Below are 13,794 nucleotides of genomic sequence, written 5' to 3'. Positions count from 1 at the left end.
TTTATGGAGGGCCCGAGGCCCGAGAGTGAATACGAAGCGTGAAAGATGGAGGACTGGGTGGTAACGTTTGTCTCTCAGAATCCTTCTTGGGATGTATATTACATGTATCTTCAGGAAAGAGGCAGCTTCGGGTGGAAATGGGGTCTAGAGAGGCACTGAAGGCCAAGGGAAAGTCACACAGATGTCAAGGGCTGCTGCCCGGAGTCCGGTGTTTCCTGACATTCAGCCCATCTGAAGCAGGGGTTGGGACAGAGACAGATGACTCTATGTAGTGGATCCAGTGGGCCAGCTCGGGCTGGGGCTGGGAAAGAACATTCCCTGCTGTTGACCCTGCACAGGTGAAGAGGGACAGGAGAGAGGAGAAGCTGGAGAAGGAGCAAAGAGGAATCTTCAGGGTTCTGCTGTACTATGTGACGTCATCTCTCTTCTTGTTTCCCCTGTAAAAAATGCTCAGTGAACTCTGCACTGCTCCTCAGTGCTCTGTGCCAGGGGATTCCTTCGGGTGGGAGCCGGACGGTGCTGAGTGCCCCCCTCTGAACGATGCACGGGCTGAAGGCATGAACAAGTGCAAGGATGGCTAGATGACCCCCACCTAAAAAGCCCTGGGACCGGCCTCCAGGAATGTGCAGTGCAGAGGAAGGGGGGGCCATTTAAGGGAGAGGTGGAGGAAGGAGGGACAGTCTTGAGTTTGCGGGGTCAGGACAGGTTTGGGAGGGATGCTACATCGAGCCAGGCCCAGCTGAATAAGCACCATTTCGACAGGCTGAGAAGGAGGGAGAAGCGTGAGCCCTCTATGCGGCACGCACCATGGCCGTGAACGCCAGACAGCACAGAGCCGCCACATACAGGGCATGTCGCCCACCTGCTCCCCACGGCAGGCAGACAGGCCACATCCTTCGGTCTCCCCGCTGCTGTTTCCCGGTTGGGTTGTGCTCAGAATCTTCCGTGGCGCCATGACCCAGGCTGACACACCCGATGGGGCCTCTCTGTAGGGAGCCCGCACGTGCTGGTTTCCCCTGTGCCCTTGGGCTGAAGCTGCAGCCTCAGCACAGTTACCGACAGCGGCCCTTTCACCCTGAATTGTCCCAGTTTGGACAGCCAACTGCTGCCTTCCCGCTTGGGCTGTGACCAGCCAGGGGAATGAAGCCCTGGTCTGGGACGCAGTGAGGGTCGCCAAAACGCATACGCAGACTGGCCAGAGGTGGCTATGGCCACGCCATGTGGAAAGGTCTGAAGTGAAATGACTGCCTAGTAGGTTATCTTAGCAATTATTTCCTGTGAAAACATTCAGCTTCTGACTTTAGGTTAGGGGAACCTGAGATGCAAAATTACAGAGTCAATGATCTACTCAATCTCAGAGATACTGGCTCCACCAGCAAAGCATTATGTTCTGATCTCTGTTTCTAAGTTCTTGAAAAATAATGGTTATGAATTGTCAAAAACACATCCTGAAGGTAAGCAACTTCTTACATCCCGAATAGCATGAGGGATGGGTGCTGCTTTCCTCGCACTGAAAATAACCTGTCTCTCACACAATCAGGAGCCACAGGGAAAGGAGGTTTTATAGATTATGGAATGATGGTGGTTAAAATGGTATACAAACCTTTTCAGCCATATCTAATCCAGAGTCAGCCAATATCTGAGCAAGGATTTTCTCTCTTCCTTTGATTACTTCCAACTTCTCCTTCAAAAAATACTTGGGGATGGGAATATCTAATTGTTGCTAGAGAAGAGAAAAAATAAGCAAAAGGGCATATCTGTCACAATTTAAGGACACAATTCAAATCCATCTAAAATATATAGTAAGGACTGTACATCAAAGAGACACATTTTACCTCCCATCCTTATTTAAGAGGTGATGAGGCCAGAGGTATAAAGATAATTTATTACTGTTAAGGAGACACAAATAAAGTCATAAAGAAAAATAATCACCGTGGCCCTTATTTTAATCATTATGTAAAACTTAAGAATTCACATCAATTAATTCATAATTAACAAATGACAACTGAATGAATTTCTTTAAAGCAATAGAATATCATCTCAGCCTGCCTCAAACAATAATGCAAATTAAGATAGCCAAGTATTGCGATGGAGAGATCTTTGAATTAAACCTCATAATTTATCATAAGCATTGTTAACTATTTGCCTGTAAATGATCACATTCAGTTTGACTTTTACCTAAACTACCCTAAATTACAAAAATTATTGTCAAAGTTCATTTGCTTCATTAGGAAACTTGTTTTATATGCAATAAAATATAAACTTCTTTTTTTCGCTTGTGCATATTACCAAATATTTCAGTTACTGGAGTCACATGAATACTTACCAGCCCAAGTTCACTAATCAGAAGGGTAGAAGTGCCATTTGGGGGTATGGGGTGGGCTCTTGGCCAACCCCAATGAGAAACACTGTGCCAGTCCCTCTCTCAGACACTCCTGGCTGCCCTCTGGTAGACCAGTTGGCTGGGCAAAGCTATGGTTCCGGTCCTCAGGGTCAGCACCCCTTTTCCTGACTCTGGTGTGGCTCTCTACACCCTCTCCCCTAACCAGGCCTTCCCTTGAAGAAGCACTGTAACAGAAAGGAGTGTCCTTTTTAAGGACTTGGTGAGATGGTATCAATCCATACCAGATGGCAATTGCTTTTGAAAACCAAAATTCTCTTTGACGAATGGAATTTTGGGGTGAATTGGGGAAAGTGAGTTTCTAGGACCCCGTGAGTGAGTGTGGTCGGGGGATGGAGGATAGTCAGAGGAGAGTGATTACACTTTTTTTTATCGTGGAGATTTTATTTATTACTAAGTGTGTTAAAATGTTGTACTTTTCCAACTTTAAAGTCAACGGTTCATGGACATGGCTCCATGGGGTCCATTATGAAGAGTCTGAGGATGAGGAAACAGAGCAGCTGAGAAGGGAAGGGAAGGAAATACAAATACAGTTGCTTGGGCGGCTGTTAGACCTCCGTCCACAAAACATTTTACATCCACCCCACATTCTTTGGGGTTCCCCGTTCTCTAAGGGGTGCAATCAAGGAAACGTCTTGCGGCAGAGAAACACCTTCTCTCTGCCCTGCATGTTTCTCTATCTTAGGGGCCTACTGGGAAGGCTCCTTACATAACAGGCAGCAGAAACTCTTCTGGGGAGTTTAGCCAAAGGGGGGACATTGAGGGACGGATTTGGGACTTTGTGGAACCAGGAGAGGAACGCACTTGAGAGTCTGTCATGAGCAGTGCTGTGTCCAGGGATGGAGATGCCTGCAGGGCTCTGCATTCACCTCTGCTCCTGTGGGGGAGGGCTCTTTGTTCTCTCCCTCTCTCTCTCTCTCTCCCTCTCTCCCCCTCTTCCCCTCTCTCCCTCTCTCTGTCTCTCTCTCTCTCTCTCTCTCGTGTTCTCTCCCTCTCTCTCTCTGTCTCTCTCTCTCTCGTGTTCTCTCCCTCTGACTCTGAAAAGCAGCTTTCTCCATTCTTCCGAGCAGCTGATGAACAAAGGCTCCAACTACTCACAAATTTGGGCCACACAGTTCTGACTCAAAGACAGAAACCAGCCTCTCTGTCTCAGTTTCAGAATCTCTCAGGGGAGGGTAGCCTGGTGCAGCCGCCAGTACCCATCCCTGGTCTGATCAGCTGCAGTCGGGCTGCGGGCCAGTTGCACAGGTGGCTGGGTGCTGGCCTAACGAAATAGGGGAGCTGCGTGCTATGTGGGTGGCGGCCATAGGGGCCCAGAATCGTCATGTGTGCCGGTTGGTCAGGCCTCCACCGGGGACTGCAGAACTGAGCCACGCGGGAGCGCCCCGAGCTGGGCTACGTGTGCCCCCCTGGCCCCACAGTGCTCCTGGGCTCCGTGGTGCTACTGGTACCACCTGGACCCTAGTGTCGTCGTCACGTGGCTCAGTCTGTACCTCCGGAGCTGCCGGACAACACAGCTGATAGTCTCCTATGAGGAAGGCTTCCTGGATGATGTCGCTCATTCATCGCCCCTTTTAGTGGTCACGAGCGTCCAAAGGATGGACCAGCTGAGCCAGGGAGGTGACGCGTGAAGCAGGAGGGAAAGCCTGAAGGAGCCCGCCACACTGATTTCACAGATGTCTTATTCCTCAACTTCAAGCGTATTATTTCATATCTTAGAAATCAATACATTTAATATGACTTCACTAATTCGATGTAGGGATGTGACTTAATGATTGTTTATTTCATGATGATCCCCGGTTACTCCTGATATTTTCACACGGGTAGGTAAAATCCACCTGACCTTTTGAAAAAAATCCAGTGCTTTAAGACATGCTCTTGTAAGTGAATACAGCAAACATGAGCATTCAGGATTGATCTTCAACACTTTCTATCATTTTAGTTATCCTTTATAGTCCTTTCTAACAACGTGCAATAATAATGCTAGAAAGGCCTATTCCAGAAAGAAACATAGCCTTTATAGAATCTCGAATGTTTTCAAAAGGAAGAAACATTATACACCATGTAGAAAATTGAACACTGTCTCCTTCTAATTTTATTTTAGGGAAATGTTCCTGTCGAAATGCAGACTGAGCTCACAGGACCATGACACTGCAATGGGCTGTCCACTGGTCTCTGACAGACTCAGCCAGACAGAGTGTCAGAAGGGACTCTGGGCATCTGGTAGTGGGGGTCAGAAGGGCGGTGGTGGGGAGACAGAAGGCCCTCTGCTCCAGGGCATCAGAGAGAGAGAGAGAGAGAGAGAGAGAGAGAGAGAGAGAGAGAGAGAGAGGATGCCTCTCTTTCTTGTCTGAGTCACAGAGGCCTATTGCCATAAATACCCAACTTACCAAAGACCCAAAGGAGAAGAGGAGACACATCCACCTGGTAAATAAGGAGCCTGCTGCCAATGGGTGCTTACCCTGAAGAAGATGGGGGGAAACAAAGGCCAGTAGGAGCTCTCCTTTGGAAACAAAGTAGGGGCACTGCTACTGGAAATTGGGAGGCTTTGTGCCACAGGATATTTGTGAAAGGGTTGGCTTCCTCCATCCAACAGACCTGGGCAGACACCATCATGACAATTAAGACCACAACATTGGACCCAAGGACTGTGCAAAGATTTGTCTGTGCCTATGGCTACAGGAACCCAATCCTTGTCCATGGGCAGTATGGCCCCGCTGAAGGGCAACGCTTCACCTTTTCATACAACAACCAGCAACGTGTCTAGGAAGTCCGTAGAATATTGGTTACAGGCCTAAATATCTGATTTAAAGCAAGACACTGAGAAGAAAAGAGGCTGAGTACTTACAGGAGCTAACTTTAGGTCCTGAAGGATGTCATCGAAATAATGAAACTCGGTTAACTCCAATTCAACCATCTCATTCTTCAGTTCCAGGATGCGACCCATCACCCCGTCCAGGATTTTTCGGATCAGCAGTCGCTTCTGCGGGTGGACAATCTGGTCGTAGACATTCTCCAGGTTTCTGAAGATCTGCACGTACTTTATGTAGAAGGTGGCCAACATTTGGAAGATGAAAACTTGATTTCTTTGTGATTCTATCACATTCTCAGATTCGTTATCAAGCAAAGAATTGAGGGCCTCTTGGGTCTGATGCCACATCTTATTATACATTCTGAGGGAAGACAGAGAATAAGCAAAAATTTCTTTATAAGCCACACAAAATGGGCATCTGGTACAACAAACAGTAACACAGCATCAAAGGTGAGCTAAGAACACGGCATGTAATTACAAGGCATTTATGTCTTGTTTTGAGGTACATGTGATTTTTGGATGTGACCATTGCTAAAAAGATGTTTCACCTGAATGATACAAAGCGATTCCCCACTATGCCCATAAAGCCTGCATTATTATACTCATTTCAAAGATAGATAAATTGATAACCAGAATATTCAACTGATCTGTCACAGCTGGGGGTGGGGTACAAACTGGAATAGCCACCTTGGAAAGCCATTCCACACTATCCTATAAAGTCAAACGTGAGCAGACGCTATGAATGAACAATTACACCCTAGAGAAACTCTTGTAAATCGGCATCAAGAATGAACAAATACTCTTCTTTGTTAAGAGTCCACACGCGGAGATAACCCAGTAGTTTATGAATAAAAGAATGGATGCATAAATTGCACGGTGTTCACCAACAGACTACTGCCCAGCGGTGGAGAATTAAGGATTTACAACTCGTAGCAACGACTAGGAACCTTAGAGCCGTAACGTCGGGCATAAAAAGTGAGGTGCGGCTGGCCAGGGAGGCCGACCCTTACGAGGGCATCAGCAGGCTCCTCGCCCTTGTCTGAGCCAATGGAAGGAGGTGGGGGGACAGGAGGAGAGTGACTTGGCGCTATGTCTTCTCCCCCTGGCTCCCTGGCGACTCAGCACACGGGTGGCTGGGAGCCTGCTTGTAGCAGAGGCTCAGGATGGCGGCCACTCTGGGCTGCGGAGCCCCAGGACACCACGCCGTCCCTCATCGGTTCTTCGAGACTCTGTCCACATCTCGACCACCAGCCCCTTTATTACCTGCCGTGCTGAGGGTGCCATCCTTTCCCTGCCCAGACCCTGACCCATACATCCACGGCGGACTTCTGTTGTTGCTGAAAGTGTGAGTGATCTTCAGGTCTCTTTATATCCAAGAACCAGATGAATCGCTAACGGAAAGTTCAGTGTCTGGGAAGAGGCTTATGAACTGATGGGCTTCCCAGAGGGTGGGGGGTAGGTGGGCAGGATCCAAGTCCCTGCCCTGGAGTGAGAGGGCAACCTGTGAATGCTGGTGCCAACCCATTAGGTCTTTCCTGTCCTGGCCAGGACGGTTCCCATCTCTGCCAGAATGCAGCCAGTGGGTCAAGGGGGCGGGGCAAGGACAATTCCACGCTCACCTGGGTCCAGGCTGCCAGCAGGGGCCTCTTCTGCCAGCGTGGGAGGGGCTGGGCACCTGCTCTCTGGGGCGGAAGGCCCCTTATGCAGCCATGCAGCCGTCAGCCCCACTCAGAAGGACCAGGCCTTGCTCTCTCTCTCCCCAGGGTTCTGCCGGAAGGTGGGCTTTTTCTGGCCGCCCCCACCCCCTGCTGGCCCGCAGGTACTGAGTTCTCTGGCTGCCTCTTCCCTCTCATCTCATCTGCTCTCCCTCCTTCCGTGTTGTCCTGACATCCTTTTCCGAGTGCTCAAATGTTCCCCTGGCCCTCGTGCGTGTACGGCTTTTGAAATCCTCTCTTCCCGTTTTGGAGGTGACTTGGGAAGAGCTGGAGATCGAAATGCTCATTCAGTCCGCCTTGTTTACCTGGGAGCCCCTCATCGACCTTCCCAAGGTCATCCCCAGGCCCGCCTCCACATCCTCTGCTCCGGCCCTGCTCTCTGCTCTCTGTCACCCCTGCTCTGCACTGTCCTCTGAGGACGTAAACATCACGCGCTGGAGGTGACCACAGGCAGTGACCTGTGATAGGTGTGATGCTCGCAGCGGACGCTCCAGGATGGGGGTCCCGTGCCTCTGCGAGGTGAGGCCAGAAGCGGCCTGCGGGGGAGAGGGAGGTGGGTGTCTGAGCCCAGGCTACGTGAGTCTGAGCTCCGGACCAGGATTCGGCACGATGCGGCCACCTGTACGTTGACCAAAAACAAAAGAACCACCATCACCACCACCAGAGAGCACATACCCCTAACTCTTGCCAAGATGGCGGGGGAGAAACCGGATCTTCCCCTTTGAACCTCCATTTATTTGGCTGCAGGTGAGACTGAGTAACCCCGACGCACGTGGGTCGTTTGCAAGTTCTCTTCCTCGGGTTGTTTATTCATTTGCTTTGCTTGTTTTTATGTTGGATTGTTTTTCCATTAATTTCTGGGGGTTCTTTATATATTCCGAGTGTCTATGCCTTCCGCCGCTTGCCCCCCAGCAGAGAAGCGGGTGCCTCACCACGCACGCCTGTCCTGCTGAGAAGGGCGACCCCACCAGGATTCACGGGGTCCCCCCGCAGTCGTCCCGGCCGGGCGGAGCGAGGCCCCACGGGGCGGCAGTCCCCGAGCACAGGGCCCGTCCTCACCCTGGGGCCTGTTGGCCTTCCCGCTGCTGTGCGCTCCGGCCCTGGCGCACACGTTTTCACCGTGAATTAAAAAATTCCAATTCTTTGGGGCGCCTGGGTGGCTCAGTCGGTTAAGCGTCCGACTTTCGCTTAGGTCATGATCTCACGGTTCGTGGGTTCGAGCCCCGCGTCGGGCTCTGTGCTGACTGCCAGCTCAGAGCCTGGAGCCTGTTTCAGAGTCTGTGTCTCCCTCTCTCTCTGACCCTCCCCTGCTCACGCTGTCTCTCTCTCTCTCTCCTAGAAATAAATAAAAACATTTAAAAACAAAATTCCAATTCTTTGATTTTTCAAGTTAAAATATCTTCATTTTATTCTAAAATGTAATATTACACTATTAAATAAATATGTATTAGTATGTTATCAGTTCATATAAACTTAAAAGAACAATTGAAAACATTTTTAAAAATAAAAATGTTTTAAAAATAAAACATTTTTTATTTTATTATTTTTTTAAAAGGAGAATATGGGGAAATGGTCACTTTTGAAGTTTATTTATGAGAGAGAGAGAGGAGAGTGCGTATGCATGTGTGCATGTGCACAAGTAGGGAAGGGGCAGAGGGAGAGAGAGAGGCACAGAATCTGAAGTGGGCTCCAGGCTCCAGGCTGTCAGCATAGAGCCTGATGCGGGCCTCAAACTCATGAACTGTGAGATCATGACCTGAGCCAAAGTCAGGTGCTCAACCGACTGAGCCACCCAGGCACCCCAAAACATTTTTTAATCCTCTTTTTTAAATGTTTTATTTATTTTTGAGAGAAGACAGAGCACGAGCAGGGGATGGGCAGAGAGAGAGGGAGACAAAGAATCTGAAGCAGCTCCAGCCTCCGAGCTGTCAGCACAGAGCCCGACGCGGGGCTCGGGCTCATCAGACGGCTAGATCGTGACCTGAGCCAAAGTCAGAGGCTGAACGGACTGAGCCACCCAGGTGCTCCATTAACCCACTATGTTTCTATTCTTGGGGCAGAGATGAGAGACCTTCATCTTTCTGGCCAAAAGTCAGAAGTTCACTTGGTGTGAAGTCTTCCAGGTTCAGATGATGATGATGATGATGATGGTGGTGGTGGTGACAAGGACGTCATCTTGGTCACTGTCCTAAGTGCTTTCCACACACTCGCTCATATAAACCTGACAACTCTCTTGGGCGGGTACTATCATCACTGAGGTTTGCAGATGAGCAAACAGAGGCTCAGCGAAGTTACCCAAAGCAGTGCAAGCTGAAGGCAGGGCCCACGGCCAGGCGATGTGGCTCCTGCGTCCATACTCTGAGCCACTTTGTGGCCCCCTGGTCTTCGGGGTGAAAGCAAGCGAGGTGACACCTCACGGGGCATAGTTCTGATGGGCGCACAAGAAAACATGGATTTACGGTGGAAAACACACTCCCCGGCACGCTGACAAGTTTGAAACTGAGTGCTGCCCTGCCGCATGTGTCCAAACTTGGCCATTGTTTTTTGTTTGTTTGTTTGTTTGTTTTTTTCTAGGAGAGAGAGGGACAGCGTGAGCAGGGTAGGGTTAGAGAGAGAGGGAGACACAGACTCTGAAACAGGCTCCAGGCTCTGAGCTGGCAGTCAGCACAGAGCCCGACGCGGGGCTCGAACCCACGAACCGCGAGATCATGACCCAAGCGAAAGTCGGTCACTTAACCAACTAAGCCACCCAAGCGCCCCCAAACTTGGCCATTGTTAAAAAATACTGCCAGTAAGGAACGCTCTGCCGGACGACTCGATGAAGAAGGAATGTTTTTAGGGGAAAGTTAGATTCCGCTTTAGCACATTCTGCTCCTTGCAGAAGAAGTGGCTGTTTGTTGGACACGCTGCCCCATAACAGAACAGCGGCCCCTTCTGCCTGGTCCCAGCGCCGGGCACCGTGGCCACTGGGCCTTAAAACAATAGGCAAACGGGACGGTGGCGGGGAGGGGGGAACCATGTGGAACAGTCAAGGGTGGCTTATCCGGTGCCTTCCCGGGGCAGGGGGGAGGTGAGGCTGTGCAGGGTGCTGGGAGGCCGAGCAGGTTCTCAGCTGGCCAGGGCCCAGACTCAGAGTCACCGAGGGGAGACGGCAGATCCCCGCGTCCCCTGACTTGACGGGTGACGGCGGCTGCAGAACAAATGTGCACATAAAACAGAAAACCGCAGGGTCTGTTTTGTGGCCACACCTGTCTGGACAACATTACCAACGACAATTACAGGCTAATTTTGTTTTGAACCTAGATCTAAAATTCCAGTTAGGACGGCAGCCAGCGCGGGATCAAAAGAGTGGCTCCCTGTGACCAGGGGAGGAGTCACCCCCAGAATCTTCGGGAATTCCACGAAAAGCAAAGCAGAGCTAAATACAGCAACAGAACAGTACAAACCAAAGATTATGTCCACAGAGGCCAAGAACATGCTCAATAAATTTTATGCAGACGCCTGATTAGGAAACATGGTGCCCATACTCAGAAAGCAGACGCTGCCAGCCCTTCAAAACGCTGAACACCAGGGGCGCCCGGGGGGCTCAGTCAGTTAAGTGTCCGACTTCGGCTCAGGTCATGATCTCAAGGCTTGTGGGTTTGAGCCCCGCGTCGGGCTCTGTGCTGACAGCTCAGAGCCTGGAGCCCGTTTCAGATTCTGTATCTCCCTCCCCAGCTCATGCTTTGTCTCTCTGTCTCTCAAAGATAAATAAACATTAAAATTAAAAAACAAAACAAAACAAAACCCCCGAAAACACTGAACACCAGAAACCAAAACTATCTTCGGGAGACACACTAGAAATCTGGAAGGCAGGAGTAAAAAATGGACAAAGCCGAATGAAAGGGAATTAATACGAAAGATATAAGAAACTGCTTGTAAATGACACAGCTACAGAATCCAAGGAAGTCAGTAACAAAATATTAGATGTCAACTGGTACAATGAAGTTGCAAATCATTGATAAAAGCCACAAAAACTAAACGTTTAGCAGGAAAAAAAAAATGAAAAACGAGACCTCACTCCCAGTACTGATTAAACATCTAAAAATGAATACGGTGGGAGCCACACAAGATGTAACCGAAGAAAATTCTAGAAGGCCAGCTGCAGAGCCTCAGAACAGGCAGAGACCAGACAAAAAGAAAGCAGACTCGTGAGACTCACATGCAGATTTAATATTCCAAGAATTTGGGAATAAGACCCTGGAGGCTCTGCAAATAGAGGTAGTGGTGATTTCCAAGTGGGGGGCGGGGTCAGCAGTAAAAGATACGGGGCGCTCATCAGGCTTCAAAGCACTTAACACGCCAGTAAGCACTAAGATCGTGCAACACCCCAGGGAGGCTGCCTCCGTGGGGGCAGGTGGGGTGACCTGACTCCCACAAGACATCACCCATCGTGAGCAAGGGACGTTGGGTGGGGAGGCCTCCGTCATGGGTGAGAGCACCTAAATTAATGGACGCCACGCCTGGCATGTAAGCAAGCCTGGAGCCCACTGTGGGACAGACCCAGCCGGGGAGGCCTCGCTGCCCTAGCTCCGTGCGCTCACCGGCTTCCGTCCAGGGTCAAGGAGGCAGAACTCCCTCCAAGGCCATGGCTGAGCTGACCCCTGAGTGGAACTCTGGGCCGAAGACTCTTGAGCCTTCCGAGCGAGTCCTGCCGTTTGGGCGGCATCGCCTTCCTCCCTCACCTGCCGCCTTTCAGGCGACCCCGGTCAGAGAGACCAGGCAGGGTCACTGGCTGCTGGGAAGTACTAAGTGGCCCTGGGAGCGGGCCACCTCCGCACCGCCGCCTTTCCTCCCGAGGGCGCCCTCAGCTTCCCTGCCCCCCAGTTTCCCTGCCGTCCTGACGCTCCTGCGCGGGCCGACTGGTCACAGCCTCGGGGCTGCCAGCGGCCCGGCCTCGGCCTGGGCCAGGCCAGCCTGGGGACCCCGCACGACCCCTGGAGCCCACCAGCCTGGCCGCCCCTCAGTCCCTGCGTCCTGCTGCTGAGCCAGCGCCCGGGAACATTACGTGACATGCGGGCTGTGGCAAGATGATTATTTAAATAAGAACATCAGCGAGCTAAACTTCACGTGCCATCGAGTTATCCTTTAAAGCCCACGGGTCAGTGGCTTTTAGTATATTCACAACCACCACCTCTAAATTGAGAGCATTTTTTAAAAGTTCGTTTGTTTATTTTGAGAGACACAGAGACAGAGCGAGCAGGGGAGGGGCGGGGGGCGGGGGGGGGGGGTGGAGAGAGAGTCCCAAGCAGACTCTGCACTGTCAGCGCAGAACCCAATGCGGGGCTCGAACCCACGAGGCCCTGAGATCATGACCTGAGTGGAAACCAAGAGTCAGACGGACACTTAAGCGACGGAGACACCCAGGGGCCCCGAGAACATTTTCATCTCCAAGGGGAACCCCGTACCCACCAGCTGTCACCCCCCAGTCCCTCCTCCCAGCCCCGGGGGGGGGGCATTAATCTGATTTCTGTCTCTGTTTGCCTGCTGGGGTGGGCGCTTCACATAAATGGACCCACACAGTAGGTGGCCCTTGCTGACCGGCTCCTTTTCCTCAGCACAGTGTTCCCCAAGTTCACGGGTGCTGTCACGTAATCGTACCCCCTTCTTGGCTGCCCCATACGCTCCAGGTGGGCGTACACCCCCTCTGCTGACCCATTCTTCAGGTGATGGACACAGGGGCTGCTTCTGTCTTTTGGTTATTGTGGATGATGCCACTAAGGGCATTCCTACCCCCGTGTTGGTGGGGACCAATGTTTTTATCTCCTGGGCACGGCAAGCAGGGTTTTCAAGGGAAAAGTGCCCTAAGTTTAGAATCAGAATCTGTCTCCTGAGGTAGCTGGTCGGGGGCTGGTCACTGAACCTCCCTGTGCCTTTACTTGCTCAAGTGGCCAGCGTGGATAACAATGCCTCCCCTGGGATGCCCCCAGTGATTGCTGTGGGCCAGGCTAACAGATGTGAAGCTGTTCTAGGAAGCTTAAAAGGAGCCTTGTAAAGAGAAGGTGGCATTTTGTCCGTGAGACTATGTAGAATTTTAAGTGCGATATTGGTTTCAGGCTTGAGCGCATGACCAAGAAATGTTACAGATTTTGAGGTCGGGAGGATCACGGGTGGAGAAGACGGAATTCGACAGTTGATAACCACCAGCTTGTTATTTCCAGGTTTCGGCAGTTTTTCTGCAACTGGGTGGGTGGGGGAGGGGAAGACTTGGCCATTCAGACATACCATGTACTTGGATGGAAAATCTAAATCTTGTAAAATTGGGAATTCTCCCCAAGATATTTTATTCAGGGTAAGTCTTCAAATTCTTCTGTTTGTCCTGTTTCCAGAATATTCCCTTGGCTTTCTTGCTTAAGGGAGGCCCAGCTGTTCTCCCCTGCAGGCTTCACAAGAGACCCTCCCTTCCCCCCAGACTTCTAACCATAGTAGGGGCACAGGGTCAAGGTCCTTGCTCCTCACTGCCACTTCCAGACCATTCACCCGTTCTTCCCGCCTCCCCACTCCCCAGCTGTGAACCTCATTTCATCAGGGGGTATTACTGCGCCCCTCAGTGTCTCCCTGGTCTGCCGCCCACACCACCTTTCAGGCCCCCACAAGACGTCTGCCCCAAGAACAGCGATGGACTCTACCCTCCTCACTCCCCTGTGGTAAGTAACTCAACTCCTCCCTGGAGGCCAGGACCTTGAGCCGCCCGCTGGGGCTCATGCCCTCCCCCCCCAGTAACATCACCCCACTTCTGCGTCCTCCACACCATCCCGTTTCCTTCACCACCGGCCCCGTCCCCGCAGCCACCAACCATGCCATCGCTTCCCATCTTTAAAAAAAAA

The 13,794-nt window shown here is 51.2% G+C and overlaps 1 protein-coding gene across 1 annotated transcript in view; it reads right to left on the bottom strand.

The window, feature by feature from the left end:
* DRC11 (dynein regulatory complex subunit 11) overlaps positions 1-13,794 on the bottom strand; it is a 148,046-nt gene that overhangs the window by 132,552 nt on the left and 1,700 nt on the right. The window contains exons 2-3 of the mRNA XM_077758417.1: positions 5,250-5,631; positions 1,604-1,723 (exon numbers count right to left, since the gene is read on the bottom strand). Coding sequence (XP_077614543.1) covers positions 1,604-1,723; positions 5,250-5,631 — 502 coding nt within the window. The remainder of the gene's footprint in view (positions 1-1,603; positions 1,724-5,249; positions 5,632-13,794) is intronic.

The sequence above is a fragment of the Crocuta crocuta genome, unplaced genomic scaffold (genome assembly GCF_008692635.1).
Source record: "Crocuta crocuta isolate KB4526 unplaced genomic scaffold, BGI_CrCroc_1.0 scaffold290, whole genome shotgun sequence".
Taxonomy (NCBI): Eukaryota; Metazoa; Chordata; class Mammalia; order Carnivora; family Hyaenidae; genus Crocuta; species Crocuta crocuta.
The sequence above is the reverse complement of the archived record's forward strand: the minus strand, read 5'-3'. Positions and strand labels throughout refer to the sequence as shown.